Raw genomic sequence first — 24,778 nt, 5'->3', positions numbered from 1 at the left:
AAAACATTGTAGAAATGGTACTATTCCACAAAACATTGTATTGAAATGATACTATTCCACAAAACATTGTAGAAATGATACTATTCCACAAAACATTGTAGAAATGATACTATTCCACAAAACATTGTAGAAATGGTACTATTCCACAAAACATTGTAGAAATGGTACTATTCCACAAAACATTGTATTGAAATGATACTATTCCACAAAACATTGTAGAAATAATACTATTCCACAAAACATTGTAGAAATGGTACTATTCCACAAAACTTTGTATTGAAATGGTACTATTCCACAAAACATTGTATTGAAATAATACTATTCCATAAAACATTGTAGTAATAATACTATTCCACAAAACATTGTAGAAATGGTACTATTCCACAAAACATTGTAGAAATGGTACTATTCCACAAAACATTGTAGAAATAATACTATTCCATAAAACATTGTAAAAATGATACTATTCCACAAAACATTGTAGAAATGATACTATTCCACAAAACATTGTAGAAATGGTACTATTCCACAAAACATTGTATTGAAATGATACTATTCCACAAAAAATTGTAGAAATGATACTATTCCACAAAACATTGTAGAAATGATACTATTCCACAAAACATTGTATTGAAATGATACTATTCCACAAAATATTGTATTGAAATGATACTATTCCACAAAACATTGTATTGAAATAATATACTATTCCACCAAACATTGTAGAAATGGTACTATTCCACAAAACATTGTAGAAATGGTACTATTCCACAAAACATTGTAGAAATGGTACTATTCCACAAAACATTGTAGAAATGATACTATTCCACAAAACATTGTAGAAAAGGTACTATTCCACAAAACATTGTAGAAATGGTACTATTCCACAAAACATTGTAGAAATGGTACTATTCCACAAAACATTGTAGAAATGATACTATTCCACAAAACATTGTAGAAATGGTACTATTCCACAAAACATTGTAGAAATGATACTATTCCACAAAACATTGTATTGAAATAATACTATTCCACAAAACATTGTAGAAATGGTACTATTCCACAAAACATTGTAGAAATGGTACTATTCCACAAAACATTGTAGAAATGGTACTATTCCACAAAACATTGTAGAAATGGTACTATTCCACAAAACATTGTAGAAATGATACTATTCCACAAAACATTGTAGAAATAATACTATTCCACAAAACATTGTAGAAATGATACTATTCCACAAAACATTGTAGAAATAATACTATTCCACAAAACATTGGAGAAATGATACTATTCCACAAAACATTGTATTGAAATGATACTATTCCACAAAACATTGTAGAAATGATACTATTCCACAAAACATTGTAGAAATGATACTATTCCACAAAACATTGTAGAAATGGTACTATTCCACAAAACATTGTAGAAATGATACTATTCCACTAAAAATTGTATTGAAATAATACTATTCCACAAAACATTGTATGGAAATAATACTATTCCATAAAACATTGTAGAAATGATACTATTCCACAAAACATTGTAGAAATGGTACTATTCCACAAAACATTGTAGAAATAATACTATTCCACAAAACATTGTATTGAAATGATACTATTCCACAAAACATTGTATTGAAATAATACTATTCCATAAAACATTGTAGAAATGATACTATTCCACAAAACATTGTATTGAAATAATACTATTCCACAAAACATTGTAGAAATGATACTATTCCACAAAACATTGTAGAAATGATACTATTCCACAAAACATTGTAGAAATGGTACTATTCCACAAAACATTGTAGAAATGATACTATTCCACAAAACATTGTATTGAAATAATACTATTCCACAAAACATTGTATGGAAATAATACTATTCCATAAAACATTGTAGAAATGATACTATTCCACAAAACATTGTAGAAATGGTACTATTCAACAAAACATTGTAGAAATAATACTATTCCACAAAACATTGTATTGAAATGATACTATTCCACAAAACATTGTATTGAAATAATACTATTCCATAAAACATTGTAGAAATGATACTATTCCACAAAACATTGTATTGAAATAATACTATTCCACAAAACATTGTAGAAATGATACTATTCCACAAAACATTGTAGAAATGATACTATTCCTCAAAACATTGTAGAAATGGTACTATTCCACAAAACATTGTAGAAATGATACTATTCCACAAAACATTGTATTTAAATAATACTATTCCATAAAACATTGTAGAAATGATACTATTCCACAAAACATTGTATTGAAATAATACTATTCCACAAAACATTGTAGAAATGATACTATTCCACAAAACATTGTAGAAATGATACTATTCCACAAAACATTGTAGAAATGATACTATTCCACAAAACATTGTAGAAATGGTACTATTCCACAAAACATTGTAGAAATGATACTTTTCCACAAAACATTGTAGAAATGGTACTATTCCACAAAACATTGTAGAAATGATACTATTCCACAAAACATTGTAGAAATGATACTATTCCACAAAACATTGTAGAAATGATACTATTCCACAAAACATTGTATGGAAATAATACTATTCCACAAAACATTGTAGAAATGGTACTATTCCATAAAACATTGTAGAAATGATACTATTCCACAAAACATTGTATTGAAATGATACTATTCCACAAAACATTGTAGAAATGATACTATTCCACAAAACATTGTAGAAATGATACTATTCCACAAAACATTGTAGAAATGGTACTATTCCACAAAACATTGTAGAAATGATACTATTCCACAAAACATTGTATTGAAATAATACTATTCCATAAAACATTGTAGAAATGATACTATTCCACAAAACATTGTAGAAATGGTACTATTCCACAAAACATTGTAGAAATGATACTATTCCACAAAACATTGTATTGAAATAATACTATTCCATAAAACATTGTAGAAATGATACTATTCCACAAAACATTGTAGAAATGATACTATTCCACAAAACATTGTAGAAATGATACTATTCCACAAAACATTGTAGAAATAATACTATTCCACAAAACATTGTAGAAATGATACTATTCCATAAAACATTGTAGAAATGATACTATTCCACAAAACATTGTAGAAATGGTACTATTCCACAAAACATTGTAGAAATAATACTATTCCACAAAACATTGTATTGAAATAATACTATTCCATAAAACATTGTAGAAATGATACTATTCCACAAAACATTGTATTGAAATAATACTATTCCACAAAACATTGTAGAAATGATACTATTCCACAAAACATTGTAGAAATGGTACTATTCCACAAAACATTGTAGAAATGGTACTATTCCACAAAACATTGTAGAAATGGTACTATTCCACAAAACATTGTAGAAATGGTACTATTCCACAAAACATTGTAGAAATGGTACTATTCCACAAAACATTGTATGGAAATAATACTATTCCATAAAACATTGTAGAAATGATACTATTCCACAAAACATTGTAGAAATGGTACTATTCCACAAAACATTGTATTGAAATAATACTATTCCACAAAACATTGTATGGAAATAATACTATTCCATAAAACATTGTAGAAATGATACTATTCCACAAAACATTGTAGAAATGGTACTATTCCACAAAACTTTGTATTGAAATAATACTATTCCATAAAACATTGTAGAAATGATACTATTCCACCAAACATTGTAGAAATGGTACTATTCCACAAAACATTGTATTGAAATGGTACTATTCCACAAAACATTGTAGAAATGATACTATTCCACAAAACATTGTATGGAAATAATACTATTCCATAAAACATTGTAGAAATGATACTATTCCACAAAACATTGTAGAAATGGTACTATTCCACAAAACATTGTATTGAAATAATACTATTCCATAAAACATTGAAGAAATGATACTATTCCACAAAACATTGTAGAAATGGTACTATTCCACAAAACATTGTATTGAAATGGTACTATTCCACAAAACATTGTATTGAAATAATATACTATTCCACAAAACATTGTAGAAATGGTACTATTCCACAAAACATTGTAGAAATGGTACTATTCCACAAAACATTGTAGAAATGATACTATTCCATAAAACATTGTAGAAATGATACTATTCCATAAAACATTGTAGAAATGATACTATTCCACAAAACATTGTAGAAATGATACTATTCCACAAAACATTTTATGGAAATAATACTATTCCATAAAACATTGTAGAAATGATACTATTCCACAAAACATTGTAGAAATGGTACTATTCCACAAAACATTGTATTGAAATATTACTATTCCACAAAACATTGTAGAAATGATACTATTCCACAAAACATTGTAGAAATGATACTATTCCACAAAACATTGTAGAAATTGTACTATTCCACAAAACATTGTAGAAATGATACTATTCCACAAAACATTGTAGAAATGATACTATTCCACAAAACATTGTAGAAATGATACTATTCCACAAAACATTGTAGAAATAATACTATTCCACAAAACATTGTATGGAAATAATACTATTCCATAAAACATTGTAGAAATGGTACTATTCCACAAAACATTGTAGAAATGATACTATTCCACAAAACATTGTAGAAATGGTACTATTCCACAAAACATTGTAGAAATGATACTATTCCACAAAAAATTGTATTGAAATAATACTATTCCATAAAACATTGTAGAAATGGTACTATTCCACAAAACATTGTAGAAATGATACTATTCCACAAAACATTGTAGAAATGATACTATTCCACAAAACATTGTAGAAATGGTACTATTCCACAAAACATTGTAGAAATGATACTATTCCACAAAACATTGTAGAAATGGTACTATTCCACAAAACATTGTAGAAATGATACTATTCCACAAAACATTGTAGAAATAATACTATTCCACAAAACATTGTATGGAAATAATACTATTCCACAAAACATTGTATTGAAATAATACTATTCCACAAAACATTGTAGAAATGATACTATTCCACAAAACATTGTAGAAATGATACTATTCCACAAAACATTGTAGAAATGATACTATTCCACAAAACATTGTAGAAATGATACTATTCCACAAAACATTGTAGAAATGATACTATTCCACAAAACATTGTATTGAAATAATACTATTCCACAAAACATTGTAGAAATGATACTATTCCACAAAACATTGTATGGAAATAATACTATTCCACAAAACATTGTATTGAAATAATACTATTCCACAAAACATTGTAGAAATGATACTATTCCACAAAACATTGTAGAAATGATACTATTCCACAAAACATTGTAGAAATGATACTATTCCACAAAACATTGTAGAAATGATACTATTCCACAAAACATTGTATGGAAATAATACTATTCCACAAAACATTGGAGAAATGATACTATTCCACAAAACATTGTAGAAATGATACTATTCCACAAAACATTGTAGAAATGATACTATTCCACAAAACATTGTAGAAATGGTACTATTCCACAAAACATTGTAGAAATGATACTATTCCACAAAACATTGTAGAAATGATACTATTCCACAAAACATTGTAGAAATGGTACTATTCCACAAAACATTGTATTGAAATAATACTATTCCACAAAACATTGTATTGAAATAATACTATTCCATAAAACATTGTAGAAATGGTACTATTCCACAAAACATTGTAGAAATGATACTATTCCACAAAACATTGTAGAAATGATACTATTCCACAAAACATTGTAGAAATGGTACTATTCCACAAAACATTGTAGAAATGATACTATTCCACAAAACATTGTAGAAATGGTACTATTCCACAAAACATTGTAGAAATGGTACTATTCCACAAAACATTGTAGAAATGGTACTATTCCACAAAACATTGTAGAAATGCTACTATTCCACAAAACATTGTAGAAATGAAACTATTCCACAAAACATTGTAGAAATGGTACTATTCCACAAAACATTGTAGAAATGGTACTATTCCACAAAACATTGTAGAAATAATACTATTCCACAAAACATTGTATTGAAATGATACTATTCCACAAAACATTGTAGAAATGATACTATTCCACAAAACATTGTATTGAAATAATACTATTCCATAAAACATTGTATTGAAATAATACTATTCCACAAAACATTGTAGAAATGATACTATTCCACAAAACATTGTAGAAATGATACTATTCCACAAAACATTGTAGAAATGGTACTATTCCACAAAACATTGTAGAAATAATACTATTCCACAAAACATTGTATTGAAATGATACTATTCCACAAAACATTGTAGAAATGATACTATTCCACAATACATTGTATTGAAATAATACTATTCCATAAAACATTGTATTGAAATAATACTATTCCACAAAACATTGTAGAAATGATACTATTCCACAAAACATTGTAGAAATGATACTATTCCACAAAACATTGTAGAAATGATACTATTCCACAAAACATTGTAGAAATGGTACTATTCCACAAAACATTGTAGAAATGGTACTATTCCACAAAACATTGTAGAAATGATACTATTCCACAAAACATTGTAGAAATGATACTATTCCACAAAACATTGTAGAAATGATACTATTCCACAAAACATTGTAGAAATGGTACTATTCCACAAAACATTGTAGAAATGGTACTATTCCACAAAACATTGTAGAAATGATACTATTCCACAAAACATTGTAGAAATGGTACTATTCCACAAAACATTGTAGAAATGATACTATTCCACAAAACATTGTATTGAAATAATACTATTCCACAAAACATTGTAGAAATGATACTATTCCACAAAACATTGTAGAAATAATACTATTCCACAAAACATTGTAGAAATGATACTATTCCACAAAACATTGTATTAATTTGCAATAAATAAAAACATTTGACTGTTATCAGTCAGGGATATAACTCTATAGGATTATCAGAGAAAATATCATACATGTGTTATTACAGATACTTTCATGAGTTGTCTACTCTTTATTCCTTAAATTTTCTAAATCTGTAGTAACATATGTTTGTTATTTGTTAAATAAATCATCAATATTTTAATTTTTAGTGGGCACTTGGGAATTCTTTAAACTTTGCGCAGAAACTAAATACATAGCCTTGATTACTTATTTCTAATTACATTAATACAGTTTTCATCAACCAAGGTAAATCAATGATACAAGGCTTTTAAGGGATGAACTTAGCTGTAAAAACAAGGCTTAGTTATTAAAGGCATGTAACTTATCATGCTTATTATATGAGACACTTGGGAATTACTGGGAAGCTTGCACAGAACCTCATTACATGCTCAGATCATTATTTCTTACAATAAATTAAAATACATTGTGATTAAGCATGATTTATGTCTGAGCAAAGGCTTTGAAGTGATGTACATTGTAGAGAAGCTGTAATAACACCCTTTAGTCATGTTAGTTATTACAGGCATATTTTTTCTGTAATTACATGTAATATGCATGATTGGCAAACTATGAACTGTTACATCTCTCTATAGGATATAACAGTATATATATATATATATATATATATATATATATATATATATATAGTATACATAAAGACACTAATAATATTGATAGAACTTGTATACATTTTAACAAAACGAATGATGCATATTTGCCTTTTGAAACATGTAACATACATATTTTATTAAAGTTTTTTCAATTTTCAGTCCACAATAACAAATGTATGTTATTTTTGTCTAATAACCCTATACACGGTGTAGAATGGTAACGGACTAATCGGGTTTTTGTCGGCGTTTCCGCACTAATAGGGTTCGGCAACGGACTTATCGCGTTTTGTTTCCAGACAGTGTGACACAAAATGAGCCAAATAGACGAAAAGAAGTCGTTAGTGTTTATGTTTATATGATCACGGAAGGCACCGATGATCTAAGTTTGCAATATTTTCATTTTGCTTCGGTACCACTCTTGGCTTTTTCAAAGAGCTCCACACTAAACAGGACAACCGGCCGAACACAGCTAATAGTTGTGTGGTTTCCATTCAAATACACAGTATATTAGAATGGGGACTTTTTGTGCTTCTTTATTTCATGCAAAATACATATTAGAACCACTTGTGTGCATTCAAAAACAAAAAATATCATATATTAAAGCTTTTTCAAAATTGCTTGGCAGCGGACTAATCGGGTTTCCCTAAAATGACGTGTTTTTGGGCAAGGAACTGTTGGGGTTTATTGAGCAAAGGACTTTTTAACAGGGTAAAAAATGATGTTTTCGTATTTTTTGTTCGTTTGGGAAATGAAAAATAAAAGATTTTAAAAACCCCATTTGACATCGTGTGCTAGAATATGGAAGTCTGGAACTTATCACCAACAAGTGTTTTTTTCAATCTTAATTTTTACATTATGATAGAAAATAAAGGGACATTGAGTAAAAGTACACCGGTATGGGGTAATATCATATGCAATGCCAAACAAAACACAAATGGTCAAGGAATAAGGCTTTTATTTCTGCTCTTTCCCAGGTTAACATGTGCAGGTCTATTGATGGATGTTTCGAAAAGACACATTCATTCCGGCATAATAGAAAAAACAGGTTAATATGAATGTCTCTCGTTTAAATGCAAGGCCAAGGGCAAGGATGTTAAAAAACAATCAGCAACATTCAATTCAATTTTAGCCTATTTTACGTTACATGATTTATATATCTAAATATATATATTCATACCAAGTCTTCTTTCGACGTATTCATAATGATGCATGTATGAGTGAAGCTTTATGTTTCAGTCATGAAAAACAATTGTTGATGGAGCCGGTGAATAAGTGTGACAACCTAAATTATTAACCCATTTAGTCTTAGATGCATGATTGTTTTATTAGTTGTTAGTGGCTTTGAACTAATTGTCAGTTAACTGCGAGTACTCGCAGATCTGTTCCTAGTGTATTTTTGTTGTTGGGATGTACAAGTACCCGGCCACGTCCACTTGTATTTTTGTCCATCTGATGAGTTAAGCCTTTTCAACTGATTTTTATAGTTCATTCTTATGTTGGACTGTTCTACCACTGTCCCAGGTTAGGGGGAGGGTTGGGATCCCGCTAACCGTGATGTTTAACCCTGCTACATTATGTATGTATGTGCCTGCCCCAAGTCAGGAGCCTGTAATTCAGTGGTTGTCGTTTGTTTATGTGTTACACATTTGATTTTCGTTCATTTTTTTATATAAATATGGCCGTTAAAAAGTTCTCGTTTGAATTGTTTTACATTGTCATTTCAGGGCCTTTTATAGCTGACAGTGCTCATTGTTGAAGGCCGTACCATAATTATGACGTCTTGAAAGGCTATTTATTATATTTTTTTCTTTCTTTGACGCTTACATCGTCGCAGAAGGGCGTCAAGGCAAAAATTTAGAATTGCCTTCCCAGACGTCATAATTATATGGACTAGAAACCTTAAATTCCTGCTATGAGGACGAGATACTGATAGAATCCCACACATTTGTTTGTGGATTAATAAAATATATCATTGCGTGATGTGTGATTAATTATAAAGTAAGAGGTGATTAACCCAGGCGGAGTAAACACACAGACTGACTGAGAAGATAGGAGTCTCCATATTCAATTGCACACAAAAAGTCCGGTGCTAATAACACAAAAAGTCCGGTGCCACTAATTTTTCAAATTAACCATCATTTAAGACCTTAATAGTGCATGAAACAGTTCCGAAAGGGAAAATGTCTACATTTAATGAATAATAACCAAAAATTTACTTGGAAAAGAAAACAGCATGCTTAAAACACGCTTCAATTAGACATCTTTCCATGAAAAATGTTTGTTTTCAAGTTCGGGTACCACTTTGGTGGAAACAATTTGAAATAAATCGTAGCTTCCCATGAATATATGATTAGCTAGACAGCAAAATAAATAATTTCCCCATTCCGTGACATCAAGCTTATTTGGAAATATCAATTCTGCTTTAATACAAGTTGAAAGAAATAACCACTTACGCCAAATGTTGTCATCTGAAAACGCGATAAGTCTGTTGCCGAACCCGATTAGTGCTGAAACGCCGAAAAAAAACCCGATAAGTCCGTTACCATTCTACACCGTGCTATAGAGTTATATTTATTATTGCTGCTTTGACTGGTCGTGCAGGTGGTCTTACTGCTCAACATCATGAACATGCTCAAAGAGCTGCTATTTTTATTGATTTTGTGGGTAAAAATTGCATAACTCAGCTGTCATTTTTAAGGATGTTTGCTACTCTTTTTTTTTTATTTTTGTCAGATATTCAGAATCCTCTAGTTCAAATGTAGTTTTATCCATGTAGTGCCATTAAAAAATTTGCCCACTAACCCCTATTTTTCTTTTCATTACTTTTATTACATTGAGTTTAAAAAGCAATATTTGGAAATCTTATTAAATTTTTGTTATTTTTTCATAGTTTTTGAAAGAAAAAAAGGTGCCAATGTTAAATGTATAAAAAATCTAGAGAAAATCATTTCCCGCCAAATTTTCAATGGCTTATATCTCGAAAACAATGTCACAGACCCTTAATTTTTTTCTGCTTTTTTACTTCCTTTATTTATATACTATCAATTTATAACATTCTTTTAAAAGGCTTGTTATTTTGAAACAGAGTAGCGAACATCCTTAAATATCTCATTAGGTATCCTTATTCATACTTTTACCTGTTGCCAGTTTCTCTTCTGTAGATAGCCTTTCAGAACTCCAAACTTTGTCTTTGAACAACTGTTCAATTTTGATTGTATTGTCACTGTTATATTCAGTGGAATTCTCATCTGTTTTCAGCTTCACATCCTCTACAACATCAGTTTCTGCTGCATCATCTATATCAGGCGAATGCGGTTCTACTTTTACTGTAACTTTCTTGTCAATATCTGAAGACGAATGCTGTGTCCTAATGGTCATATTTTCAAAATCTTTTGATGATTGAAGTTCCGTTTCAACTGTCATATTTTGACCACACTCAAAGGACAGAGGTTCAATTTTAACTGTCAAATTTCCTTTAAGTTCAGAAGACTGAGGTTCAACATTAACAGCCAAATTTACTTTACAGGAATTCTGATCATTATTAGGACATAGAGGTTCATGTTTAATATAATGAGTAAAGTTTTCATCCAACATAGGTGATAAAGGTTCTAATTTCACAGTATCAGCCTCTTTATCAAATAAATATCCATTTGTCAAGATCACTTTCTTGTCAAACTGATTTGATTGATGCTTTGGTATTCTGGAGTTAGACATTGTAGGCCGCTTAAACTTTCTGTTGTAAAAGGATTCAATTTGCAGTAATCTTGGAACAAACTACTGCACCATCATATCTGAAAAAGACCAAAAGTCAGTGGTAATACTTGAAGATGTAAGTAATATTTATCTGTAAAAGAAACTGCAAGATTTTAGTTTTCAATTCAAGATTTCAAAATCTCCAAAAATTTACTTCTACAACTATTTTTTTTTACAATGTTCACTCTAAAAATGTTTAAATTCTCATCTTTTGGTTGGTCAAAACATACCCATCCAATTTGTTTTCTATTTGCTAATACTTTTTTAATAGACTTCAACCTTTTATCTCATCATGCTCATGAACTAAACATAGAAATCAACTGTATGTACGTATACTACATACAGATGTTAAGAAACTGTTGCACAAGGGTAAATGAAAAGATTCCCAGGAAAAAAAGGTATTCTTGGGTTACGAGTGCCGTTACTACACCACTGTCCCAGTTTAGGAGAGGGTTGGTGCTTTCAAACATGTTTAACCACACCACATTCTTTATGAGCCTGTCCCAATTCAGGAGCCTGTAGTTCAATGGTTGTCTTTTGTTCATGTCTGTCATATTTGTTCTTCCTGAATTGTTTTGTTATAAATTTGGCCATTAGTTTTCTCAATTGAATTGTTTCACATTTTTCTTGTTAGGGCCTTTAATAGCCGACTATACTGTATGTGTTTTTCTCATTGTTGAAGGCCATAACGTGCCTACAATTGCTTACATCCTGGCACTTCATTTGAACTTTGGTAGATAGATGTCTCATTGGCAATCATACCACAGTGGTCTCGTTAGCCCAAAATAGAAGGGCGCCGCGCCCTGGGTGCCCTCAGTCGCGCCCTGGCTGCCTTCATCCATGCCCTTCTGCCCTGACGCCTTTTCCCCAAAAACCCTTATGCCGTTTTGGTAAAATTGCCTTTTGTTTCATCGATTTCTTATCACAAAGTTAAATTACATATATGACACAAGGTGATTGCCCCCAGATTAATCATGTCATTACAATCAATTACAGTGGATAAGACTTCAAAGGTGTTAATAACTAGGTAATTTAATTAAGACAATGTACCTTTTTGTCATAAATTTGATGAATGTGTCAGCGAGTGTTTTTAGCTTGGGTCGGCATTTTCGATCTCCAAGAAGAGTGTATAAATGAAGACTTTCATGACTTTAGAATAGAATTTAAGTCATCAAAATACAACTATGCCTTCACAGAAACGCCGTCCATCTCAACTTGTGATCGACAAGCAAACAGTTAACGTATTAGAAATTAATTTTGGAGTTACTTCCCCTGTTTTAGCTTATTACAAATTTGTGCTCTTAAAATATTATCTAGTATTAAAAATAGGAATAAATTACCAATTGAATACAAAATTATATAAGAATGTTACCTTAAGGATATTAACTGTCTTTGAACATACCAAAAAAAATATGTTGCAATTTATTTTTGATAATCATACTTTTAGCAATCCATGTTCTATACATTGTCAAGTAAGAAATTTATCAGTTCAATTTTTATAATGATGATATGCTGCAATCCTACAAAAATGGGTAGTGTGAAGTTAAACTATCATGACATCAACTTGATGAAGCTTTACTAAATAATTCCTTAACACAAACAATGAAAAAAAGTTTTGAGGGCCAAACTCTAGCTGTAAATTTTGAAATAAGACAACTCTGTCACATGAATGCTAAACTATGAGATGTTTAGTTTATATTGTTTTTTTTTGGAAAAGGGAGGGGGGGGAGAATAGTAGGTTAATTTGCCTCTATTGGTTTAGAGTGATGTGATGTATGAATGTGTATTGACATGTTTTATGAACATGTCGTATGAATTACATTTTCTAATGCAAATTTTACAGAATAAATAATCAAAACAACATCTTATGCATCTTTATTAACAACATCTACAGTAAAAAAAAGAATGTGAACTCGTGATACACACAGAAACGTAGACAAAAGAAATGAGCAGTGCCTTTTCCTTTCATAAAAAAGTGCCCTGCCCTCCTCTGGCACCCTGCCCCTTTTGATTTCTAGCTGGAGCACTGTACCACATCTCCTTATTTTTATATACATAGTAATTATTTTCTTCCCATTGCTCCTATTTTATTAATATTGATAGAAAATCTAGTCACTAGTGCCTGTGGTATTCAGGTACATGTATTACTTACATCTGCAAAATTAAATAAGGCCAAAAATGAAATTGAACATGTTGAAATTGTTTGATGTTGCCTACCTAGCCATTTAAAAAGCAGCCTACCTGATAAATTTTATGACACAAATCGTTTCAAATGGTTTTTTTCATGCTGTTACGTTGTTTTCTTATCTAAAACATGTAATTTATGGTTTTGGCCTACAATAAAAAAAAACTACCTTCCTACCCAACAAGGCATGGGTAGATAACATCAAACACTACATTCAAGCCTGATACAGCTCTGAATTTGGATTGTGATAAAATATTTGACACAGTATAGGTTTCTGACACAGAATGAATGCAGTCAAAGAACTGAAAAATTTGAAATTAGACTTTAACTATTATGTCAACAAAATAGAACAATGCATGAACAATAATCACTAAAAAAATGTCACAAGGTCAAGGTCATAGTACACTTAGAAGGTCAAGGTAAAATTTCATTATGACCTGACATTGACCTCAAACAGAAGGTCTTAAAATTTTTGCAGTTTATAGTAGGTTGATATCTGTTACCTTTTAAAAGATATGCACACAAAACTATACTTTAAAGAATTATCTCGTTGTACCTTTTGAACAGACGGTCGGACATTTTTGAGCTTAATGTATAAAATATAGAGCTCGTCGAGAGGAACATTTTATACACAGTATGTACGCAGCAAACTCTTATCGTTTTCTTAATATGTAAGCTTGAAATTGCACCGTAAATTGTTTTTGCACTCAGTGACCTTTGACCTTGGGTGCAAATTAAAGGTCAAATGAATTAAAGATTATTGGTGAAGGTCCCAAGTCTCTATGACTTCCAGTTCTCAAAATACAATTTTTAAAAAATTGTGTAAAATTTTTCAAGGGAAATAACTCCTTATAAGGATTGATAACATACTAATTGTTTATGTTTATTAACATTGCCATTTGTTACTGTAGATGCTGCCATTTTCAATTCCAGGGTCCGACACTTACGGTTGTCCGATTGCCCGGGGCAAGCTAATGCCGTATTCGGACAAGTAAAAACATCATCTTGGTTGTCCGATCGGGCAAGTGAAAAAAAAAGTGTTATATGATTAAAATTTCACAAAATCAATAGTGTCTGTTGTTTTGTCCATAGATTACTCAGTGATAACACAGCACGGTCGAGTAAAGTGGTCTTAACCCCCCTTCAATGCGTATATTTCGTCAATTGTTCGCACTGAATTCCCCATTTTACCAAAAATAGATCACGTTTAAAAATATTGGCCAATCAGGCGGCCGCGACGTTGCTTCGTCATTATCGTTATCCTTCGGGACACCACTCGGGCGTTTCCGACGCACGTGTTATTCCCACCGACCAATGGAAAGCGGAGGTCTATTTTCGTTGTTCTAACTTTATAATTTGACATCGGATGTGTATTTCCCTAAGATGGAAAAACGTAAAAGCTTGAAAGAGAAAATGAAATTAAACTTTAACAAATTTGTCAGTTGTTGTCAGTTTATCAAGAAGGGTTTTTTGAAATGGCATTTCTTAGATAAATTATTATGAAATAAGTATCTCTATGTAAATGATCCAATTTCCGTATATTCATCGATCTTTTCCCTCCCTCCTCGGCTCATATATGCCTCATAGTATATTTTCATACTCCATAATCAATTTACACCCCATATACATGATAACTATATTTTATCTGCATGTACTACATTACAACCACAAAAATAGCATGTAAAAGTTTGGGCATGTAGATTTCACTTTCGGACAAGTAAAAGTAATAGGGCACTTGCCCAACTGGACAAGTTGGTATAAAAGTTAATGTCGAACCCTGAATTCGATTCTATCTCTTATACTTTTTAAGAAAAATGCAAGTAAAAGAAATTGCTTCGAGGGGATGCAACTCTCAAAGGGGATAATGAAATCCTACGTGCCCTCATATGGTAATACATCATGATGAGATCTACCTATTGTCCACATAAAGTCATGATATCTTTAAAAACAACGAGGGGGGGGCCATGTTGAAAAAAACCAATAAAAGGGAGATAACTTCTACAGGGGATGATGAAATCCTACGTGCCCTCATCTGGTAATACTTCATGATGAGGTCTATCGATGGTCCATATTTGGTCTTGATAACTTTAATAGAAATGAGGGGAGGCCATGTCAAAAAAATGCTGGAAGAAAAAAAAAAAAAAAAAACATTAGAAAAACAATAAGGTCTTTCCTAACGGAGTGGAAAGCCCTTAATTAATGATATATCTGAATCAGCATTTATAAATCTTGGTAACATTAAAAAATAAAGTGCTCCATGGGGCACAGCTAGATACAACCGCAGAGGTCGAACCCTGAACAGTTGGGGAAAATATGGACACAACCTTCAAGCTTGATACAGCTCTAAATTTGGTTGTGATTAAATATTTGACCCAATATAGGTTTCTGTCACAAAATGATTGTAGTCAAAGAACTGAAAAATTTGAAATTAGATTTTACCCCTTATGGTCCAATATCCAAAATCTAAATACACAGTTAGATTCAGCATAACCGTAGAAGTACACCATGAATTTAATTTCTTTATTTATTAATGGACCATATGCATAATATCCAAGTACACCAAGAATTTAATTTAATTTATTTATGAATGGACCATAATATCCAAGTACACCAAGAACTTAATTTATTTTTAATCATTAATGGACAATATTATCTAAGTTTTTAAAGGGGTTAATGTACATTTGCTTTCTTAAAATAAATGTGAATAGTGTCCACATGTGATGATGATGCATATCATATAGTTATAAAGGGACATAACTGAAGAACAGTAAAAGTGATGCTACCCAAATTTGAACTTGATCTGAGTTTTGTGGTAATAAGCATTGTGTGTAAGTCTCATAACATTTGGTTGAGGCTAACTTTAGAGAACAGAAACTAATAAAATGCTCCGCAGGGCGCAGCTTGATACGACCGCAGAGGTCGAACCCTGAACAGTTGGGGCAAGTATGGACACAACATTCAAGCTTGATACAGCTCTGAATTTGGATTGTGATTAAGTATTTGACACAGCATAGGTTTCTGACACAGAATGAATGTGGTCTAAGAACTTAAAAATTTTAAATTGGACATTCACCTATTATGGTCCAATATCCAAAATCTAAATACATGGTTAGATTCAGCATATCAAAGAACCCCAAGAATTCAATTTTTGATGAAATCAAACAAAGTTTAATTTTGGACCCTATTGACCTCAATGTGGACAAAGTTGATAATGGGGCCCAAAAATCAAAAATCTAAATACATGGTTAGATTCAGCATATCAAAGAACCCCATAAATTCAATTTTTGTTGAAATCAAACAAATGTTTAATTTTGGACCCCGATTTGGACCAACTTGAAAACTGGGCCCATAATCAAAAATCTAAATGCATGTTTAGATTCAGCATATCAAAGAACCCTAAGAATTCAATTTTTGTTAAAATCAAACTAAGTTTAATTTTGGACCCTTTGGACCTTAATGTAGACCAATTTGAAAACGGAACCAAAAATTAAGAATCTAAATACACGGTTAGATTCGGCATATCAAAGAACCCCAATAATTCAATTTTTGATGAAATCAAACAAAGTTTAATTTTGGACCCTTTGGACCTCAATGTGGACCAATTTAAAAACGGGGCCCTAAATCCAAAAACTTAATACACGGTTAGAATCAGCATATTAAAGAACCCCAAGAATTCAAGAATAAAACCCCATTGAAATTGGTCAAGAAATAAGCAATTTATACGAAGTATCTTCTTTTGCACAATACTGTGCAATTGAATATTTCTTGCTATTGCGCAATACTGTACAATTGACAATTTCTTGCTATTGCGCAATATTGTGCTATTGGATATTTCTTGCTATTGCACAATACTGTGCAATTGAAGATTTCTTGCTATTGCGCAATACTGTGCAATTGAAGATTTCTTGCTATTGTGCAATACTGTGCAATTGAAAATTTCTTGCTATTGCACAATACTTATTATATAATAATTTACACATCCTGTTTGGTGTGTATCTCCTACCATATCATTATTATTTGCTTTTAAATATAAAACAGAAATAACCAACTTAAAATGGAAAATTTTAAAAGAAAAAAAAAAGGAAAAAAAGAAAAAAAAAAATCCCCCCCCCCAAATTTTTTGAACCCCCTTATGATTCATCACCCCCAAACTCAATCCCAGCCTTCCCTTTGTGGTATGGTACCTTGCAGTACAATTTCAGAGAGATCCATACACTTGAACACAAGTTATTGTCTGGAAACTAGAAAAATGCTTATTTTTGGCCCCTTTTTGGCCCCTTATTCCTAAACTTTTTGGGCAATTACCCCCAAACTCAATTCAAGCTTTCCCTTTGTGATATGGAACCTTGTAGTACAATTTGAGAAAGATCCATACACTTACACACAAGTTATTGTCATGAAACTAGAAAAATGCTTGTTTTTTGCATCTTTTTTGGCCCCTAATTCCTAATATTTTGAGGCAATTACCCCCAAAATCAATCCCAGCATTCCCTGTGTGATATGGAACCTTGTGGTACAATTTCAGAGAGATCCATACACTAACACACAAGTTATGTCCGGAAGTTACAAAAATGCTTATTTTTGGCCCCTTTTTGGCCCCTAATTCTTTAACTGTTGGTACCATAACCCCCAAAATCAATCCCAACCTTCCTTTTGTGGTATTGAACCTTATGGTAAAATTTCATAGAGATCCATTCACTTAGACTAAAGTTAGAGTGCGAAAACCAATGTGTCTTCGGACGACGCCGGACGACGACGATGACGCCAACGTCATACCAATATACGACCGCAAAAATTTTTGCGGTCGTATAAAAATTGTAAACACGCATAATTAGATATAAGAAGATGTGGTATAACTCTAGAATGGTTGTGTATAAGTTTTATAACATTTGGTTGAGACAAACTAAAGTTAGAGAATGGAAACGAAAAATTCAGCAATTTTTATGTTTATAAAGGGACATAACTCAAGAATGGTAAAAGTGTCGCCACCAAATTTCGTACTTAATCTGTATTATGCAGTAATAAGCATTGTGTATAACATGTATAAGTAAAAATTTGTACTTGATCTTAGTTTTGTGGTAATGAATATTGTGTATAGGTTTCATAATGTTTGGTTGGGGCAAACTTAAGTTACAGAATGGAAACTAAAATTTTGCAATCTTACGATTTATAAAGGGGCATAACTCAATAATGGTTAAAGTGACACAACTAAAATTCAACTTGATCTGTGTTTTATCACTGGAAGTCAAAATTAAACATTGCATTGTATACAGCATTGATTGTAGTTGATTCAACTATAATCATGGACAAAGGAAGATAACTCCAATTTTAATAAAATGCTTCGCTGGGGCGCAGCTTGATACGACCGCAGAGGTCAAACCCTGAACAGTTGGGGCAAGTATGGACACAACATTCAAGCTTGATACAGCTCTGAATTTGGATTGTTATTAAATATTTGACACAGCATAGGTTTCTGACACAGAAAGAATGTGGTCTAAGAACTTGATTTTTTTTAATTTACCTATTATGGTCCAATGTCCAAAATCAAAATACATGGTTAGATTCAGCATATCAAAGAACACCATATATTCAATTTTTGTTAAAATCAAACAAAGTTTAATTTTGGACCCCAACTTGGACAAACTTGAAAACTGGGCCCATAATCAAAAATCTAAACACATGTTTAGATTCAGCATATCAAAGAACCCCAAGAATTCAATTTTTGCTAAAATCAAACTAAGTTTAATTTTGGACCCTTTGGACCTTAATGTAGAACAATTTAAAAAACGGGACTTAAAATTAAAAATCTAAATACACGGTTAGATTTGGAATATCAAAGAACCCCAATAATTCAATTTTTGATGAAATCAAACAAAGTTTAATTTTGGACCCTTTTGACCTCAATATGAACCAATTTGATAGCGGGGCCCACAAATAAAAATTCTAAATTCATGGTTAGATTCAGCATATCAAAGAACCCCATATATTCAATTTTTGTTGAAATCAAAAAAAGTTTAATTTTGGACCCCAACTTGGACCAACTTGAAAACTGGGCCCATAATCAAAAATCTAAATACATGTTTAGATTCAGCATATCAAAGAACCCCAAGAATTCAATTTTTGTTAAAATCAAACTAAGTTTAATTTTGGACCCTTTGGACCTCAATGAAGACCAATTTAAAAAACGGGACCCAAATTAAAAATCTAAAAACACGGTTAGATTTGGCATATCAAAGAACCCCAATAATTCAATTTTCGATGAAATCAAACAAAGTTTAATTTTGGACCCTTTTGACCTCAATATGAACCAATTTGATAGCGGGGCCTACAAATAAAAAATCTAAATACATGGTTAGATTCAGCATATCAAAGAACATCATATATTCAATTTTTGTTGAAATCATACAAAGTTTAATTTTGGACCCCAATTTGGACCAACTTGAAAACTGGGCCCATAATCAAAAATCTAAATACATGTTTAGATTCAGCATATCAAAGAACCCCATATATTCAATTTTTGTTGAAATCAAACAAAGTTTAAATACTGGACCCTATCTTGGACCAACTTGAAAACTGGGCCCATAATCAAAAATCTAAACACATGTTTAGATTCAGCAAATCAAAGAACCCCAAGAATTCAATTTTTGTTAAAATCAAACTAAGTTTAATTTTGGACCCTTTGGACCTCAATGTAGACCAATTTAAAAAACAGGACCCAAAATTAAGAACCTAAACACTGGTAGACCTATTTGGCAAACCCCCGCAATTTTTGGAAAAAATGCGGTGTAACTTGGATAATCTGCGAGAAACGGAAAATAATTAGAGGTTCATCGTAAATTTGCTGTGTCACAGTAAATTATGCATGTCATCCGGAGATTTACCGTGTCGGCGGGAATTTGCCGTTTGTCCGATAAAACTGGTGTGTATTGAGTCATTGATAGAACCAGTGATGCGTGAGCGACGGTTATTAATAGATCGTTGTATATAGATGTTTACATAATCCGTTATACAGTGTCGACGGGAATTAGCCGTTGGTCCGATAAAACTGGTGTGTATTGAGTCGTCAATAGAACTATTGGTGCGTGAGCGACGGTTAATAACAGCTCGTTGTGATATATACAATGTTTACAGTCAGATAAAAAAAACTGTCTTATTACCCTTTTCAGTCGAGATAATAAAGTTACTTAATATTTAAATATCGAATTTGGTTATTGTTCAATAAAGAAAAATCTATTTTAATGTGACCGATGAACAGGATGAATACACGCGGTAACTTTGCAGTACACAACTACAAATATTCTCACCTTATAAAATTCTTCTTTATTGTCATGTTTAGAAAAGAAATCAAGTCTTATTACTGTAGATGCCGTTATCCGGCAAGATGTCACATACTGATTTGACACTTGTTTAATAGAAAAATATATGTATATGTCCGAGGCCAGAGATCATTTAAATTTCATTGGCAAATATGAATTTTTACTACGATCTGATTTACCTGTGTGATCCATTAATCTTTATTAATGAAATGCACATTTATACTCCTAGGGATTGAAGGCATATATAAACAAAACAATATGATTCGATGAGATAATAACAAGTTGCGAATTGTAGTCCGAATGTGTATACTAGTATATAGGAACATTTGGACATTATTTCATATTCATAATTAATTAGTTCATCCGTCATTTGTTTTATTGAATTACTATTCAACTGTGGTTATACAAAAAGAACCGTTTATTGGAACTAAAATACAATGAACCATCTGTTCATTTGATACAGGTGTCAACATTGAATTGAATCGAAGCTTTACATTTCTGACGGACAGGGGAAAGTTTTAACCTTAGTTGATATCAGGGGTCAACTGGTATAGCAGTATGTTGGTAATACACCGACCGCCGTTTCATAATATGTATATGTATTTACGCACAATGCAGTCCTTTCAAACTCGATTTCGCTAACTCGTAGGTTGTCTTTTAGACAAAAAAGTTCCATTCAAAAGATATGAAAGTTGCGTACATGTATACCTCAATGAACGTCTTGTAAACTAATCTGTTACATTGTGAAAAATAAATAAGTTCTAATTAAAAGATTGGAGGGTTATTTTACATGAATAAAAGTTTTTCTGATCATTATTGTTTTTCACTTATTTTTGAGAGTGCGATGTTAAAACTAAGTTCGTCCTGACATGCATGGAATATTTGCCACTGGAAGTTAAGCAACCAACAATCACTCATCTTAAAATATGCCTGAGAGATAATATTCTTTTAAATTTTAATTGTTAGACAGTTTCTCCGTTTATTATAAAGCACTTTCAGGTGTAATGTTAAAGTGTATATTATATACATTCCGGGATGAGATTAATTTACTATAATTGCCAACAAAAAAAAAGAAATGATGTTACGTTTCTTTTAATTAAAAATTAGACTGTAACGAATGTAGACCGAACATTTTAAATAATGAAATAATGCACGCCAAAAATATCTGTAATCAACTTGATCTTAAACTTGACTTCGCTCACAAAAGAGAATGTTAAAAATAGCTCAGATCAATTGTGTCGACTGCACGAGATTTTCCAACGGCGGGAAATATCATGTAACTATAAACACAGGTGATGTTACTGACCGATTGTGAAATGTCAATTTAGGGTTAAATTTGATGTGTAATGATTGACATTATTGTGCGCGTTAAAGTTGAGGCTCTAGAAGGTTCATTTCAATTTATAACCGAAAATCTAAAATCAAGTTTTTTTTTCAAATCAACGTTTAAGTTTTGAATCTTGTGGGAGGGAAACTTTATTTTGTTTGTTTTTTAGGGGCAAAGGGGGTTACCATAAAAGTCTATAGGAAAATTAAATAAAACAATTTCGAAGGTCACAACTTGTAAACTAATGAAAACAATAATAAAGCGAATTAAATAACTGTTATTAGATTGCAATAACATGACGGTTTTTTGTTTGTTTCGGGAGTGGGAGTGTGATTACCTTATATACTTGAGATGTTCCATTTTCGGCATTATTTGTTTTAGTATAACCTGAGACTACTATAATGTTATAGTAGTCTCAGGTATAACTTGTTCTCGGTGGCGGATCTAGATTTTTTTATATAAGGGGAGGGGGCACTAACTGCTAATATCATTCTTAAGTGATTCCCTATATAATCAACATTTATTTTCCCACAAAAAGGGGGTGGGCACCGTGCCATTCCCCCTATATAGCCGACCGAGCAATGTATAGCCAGTCAAGGGAGCATTCGAGTAAGGTAGCACTCCATAGATAGGTGTGTGGTTTCGCATGTATGACACAAGCGCTGCAGTTGGCCTAATGTATTAGAAGGCCAGGATTGGAAGATTATTAAACATTCTGTGGCTCAATTTTAATTTTATTTTCTAACTGTGAAGTGCTACCTAAGCCGTGGCCTGCAGAACCCTACTCATATTTTTAAAGGGTGTTCCAAAAGCACATTTAACCACTTCCAGCATTATACAGGTCGTGAGATACAATTTGTTGGGGAGGAGATTTCAATTGCTGTTCGTTGGGTTAATTTCCTATAACTGCGAATTTTCGTTTTTTTTTTCATCAGATTTGCCCGAATTGTCTATTCTGTTAACTCCATGTAGACCCTCACACGCAATGTTTTGTCTTTTTTTTACCACGAATATTTATATTTGTCAACAAATTAGACAACTTATTTAGTTATTTTTTGTATGTCGAGGATAACTTCAATGTAATTAAAAATCGATCTCTCATCGCTCCCGTTTTCTGATATCTTGTCAAGTTGATTTCCAAATGTTTTTTTTTTTTATTTAAGAATTGAATGCTTCTTTTTGTAACTTCATTTGGGTGTAAAAGCGTTGGCCGAAGTACCTTTTGTATGAAGCGCGGAAGCGCTTCATTCTAAAAATGTGCGCACGGTCAATGCTTTTACACCCCTATGAAGTTACAAAAAGAAGCATCCAATACTTATAATTACATTGTTAATTAGCTAGGATCATGAAAACACGATTTTTATCATTTTTTTATTTAATTTGCCTGTGCACTTTACTGTTGGATCTCGTGTCATCATGAATGATAAATTTCATTGTGTAATGAAGTTGATTAAGGAATAACGCGAGATTTCAGTTAGCCACTCAGAATAACGTATTATAATGAAACATACATCTAATGTAATTATATATTTGTACCACTTATTTTATATTCAGATTATAAAAATAATCCCGAATACAAGTACTCCAAATCCCTGATAGCCCCCCTGAAACACCATACCTATATCAATTTAATTAATTCTTAAGACAACCATTTAACTTCAAGGGGTGGGTGACTGCTTTTTTCCCCTCATAAAATCATATTCTGATCCCCAATTTGATGAGAGAAAAAAATATTGTGGTCAGGCAGATGACAAAAAAATATTCTGAATTCAAGATTTCCCCATACCGTTTATTTTGAGAAAAAAATTGCTTGGTAGCAGTGGGGAATAACGTTGTGTTCCAAATGATTTCTGACTCAGACCAAACCCCCTTACCCCTTGAATTTAAATGTTTCTCCTATACGCGTTACTATCATGAATTTTCTATGTTTCATGTATATTTCAGGTCAGGTCCCAGGACATACGCTGTGTTCAAAATTATAAAAACGTAGAAAATTTATGATTCGTGTACGTGTAATATGTCTCAAGAAAATGGATTGAATTAAGTACTATAATCATTTTTTTTATTTGTACAAAAATACACAAAGGCAATGAAAACCGTGTGTGCGCCAAGAACGGTCAATACGTATGACAACTCGGGGGCTGATTTAGGGGGTGGGGTGGGGGCAGGCTGTCCAGGTCCCTCCTTATGAAACTACATATTTGGTTAATTCAGACTTTTATTTTCACCTACCCTAATAATTCAGTCGTTATATTCCGCTGATCTACGATTACTTCATTAACAAGTATATAGAAGAAATCGATTACGGGGAGAGACTGAATTTTTCGGGTTTAGTTCAACTCCGACCTTCTTTAGTTTGTACAATATAGCAAGTCTATTTAATCCATTTCTCCGCTGTTTTCGTTATATATAGCACTTTCGTCACACTTAGGCTAGGTCTCAAAGAGTGGGTCATAGATATAAATATATCTAGAAAAATGCTGTGAAGGTAATATCTTGGATGTGCCAACTAATAAACGTGTCAACGCTGTACCATAGGATTTGTATAATAATATGAAATTTCAGGGTATTGGTGCATGGTCAAGTGGTTAATTA

At 31.8% G+C, this 24,778-nt stretch overlaps 1 protein-coding gene across 1 annotated transcript in view; it reads right to left on the bottom strand.

The window, feature by feature from the left end:
* Nucleotides 1–24,778, bottom strand: part of LOC127723159 (oocyte zinc finger protein XlCOF28-like) — a 39,898-nt gene that overhangs the window by 4,179 nt on the left and 10,941 nt on the right. The window contains exon 2 of the mRNA XM_052229655.1: nt 10,740–11,393. Within this exon, the coding sequence (XP_052085615.1) occupies nt 10,740–11,316 (577 nt within the window). The 5' untranslated portion in view covers nt 11,317–11,393. The remainder of the gene's footprint in view (nt 1–10,739; nt 11,394–24,778) is intronic.

This window comes from Mytilus californianus, unplaced genomic scaffold (genome assembly GCF_021869535.1).
Source record: "Mytilus californianus isolate M0D057914Y unplaced genomic scaffold, xbMytCali1.0.p SCAF_13, whole genome shotgun sequence".
Lineage (NCBI taxonomy): Eukaryota > Metazoa > Mollusca > Bivalvia > Mytilida > Mytilidae > Mytilus > Mytilus californianus.
Note: the sequence above shows the minus strand (reverse complement) of the source record. Positions and strands in the feature narration are given on the sequence as shown.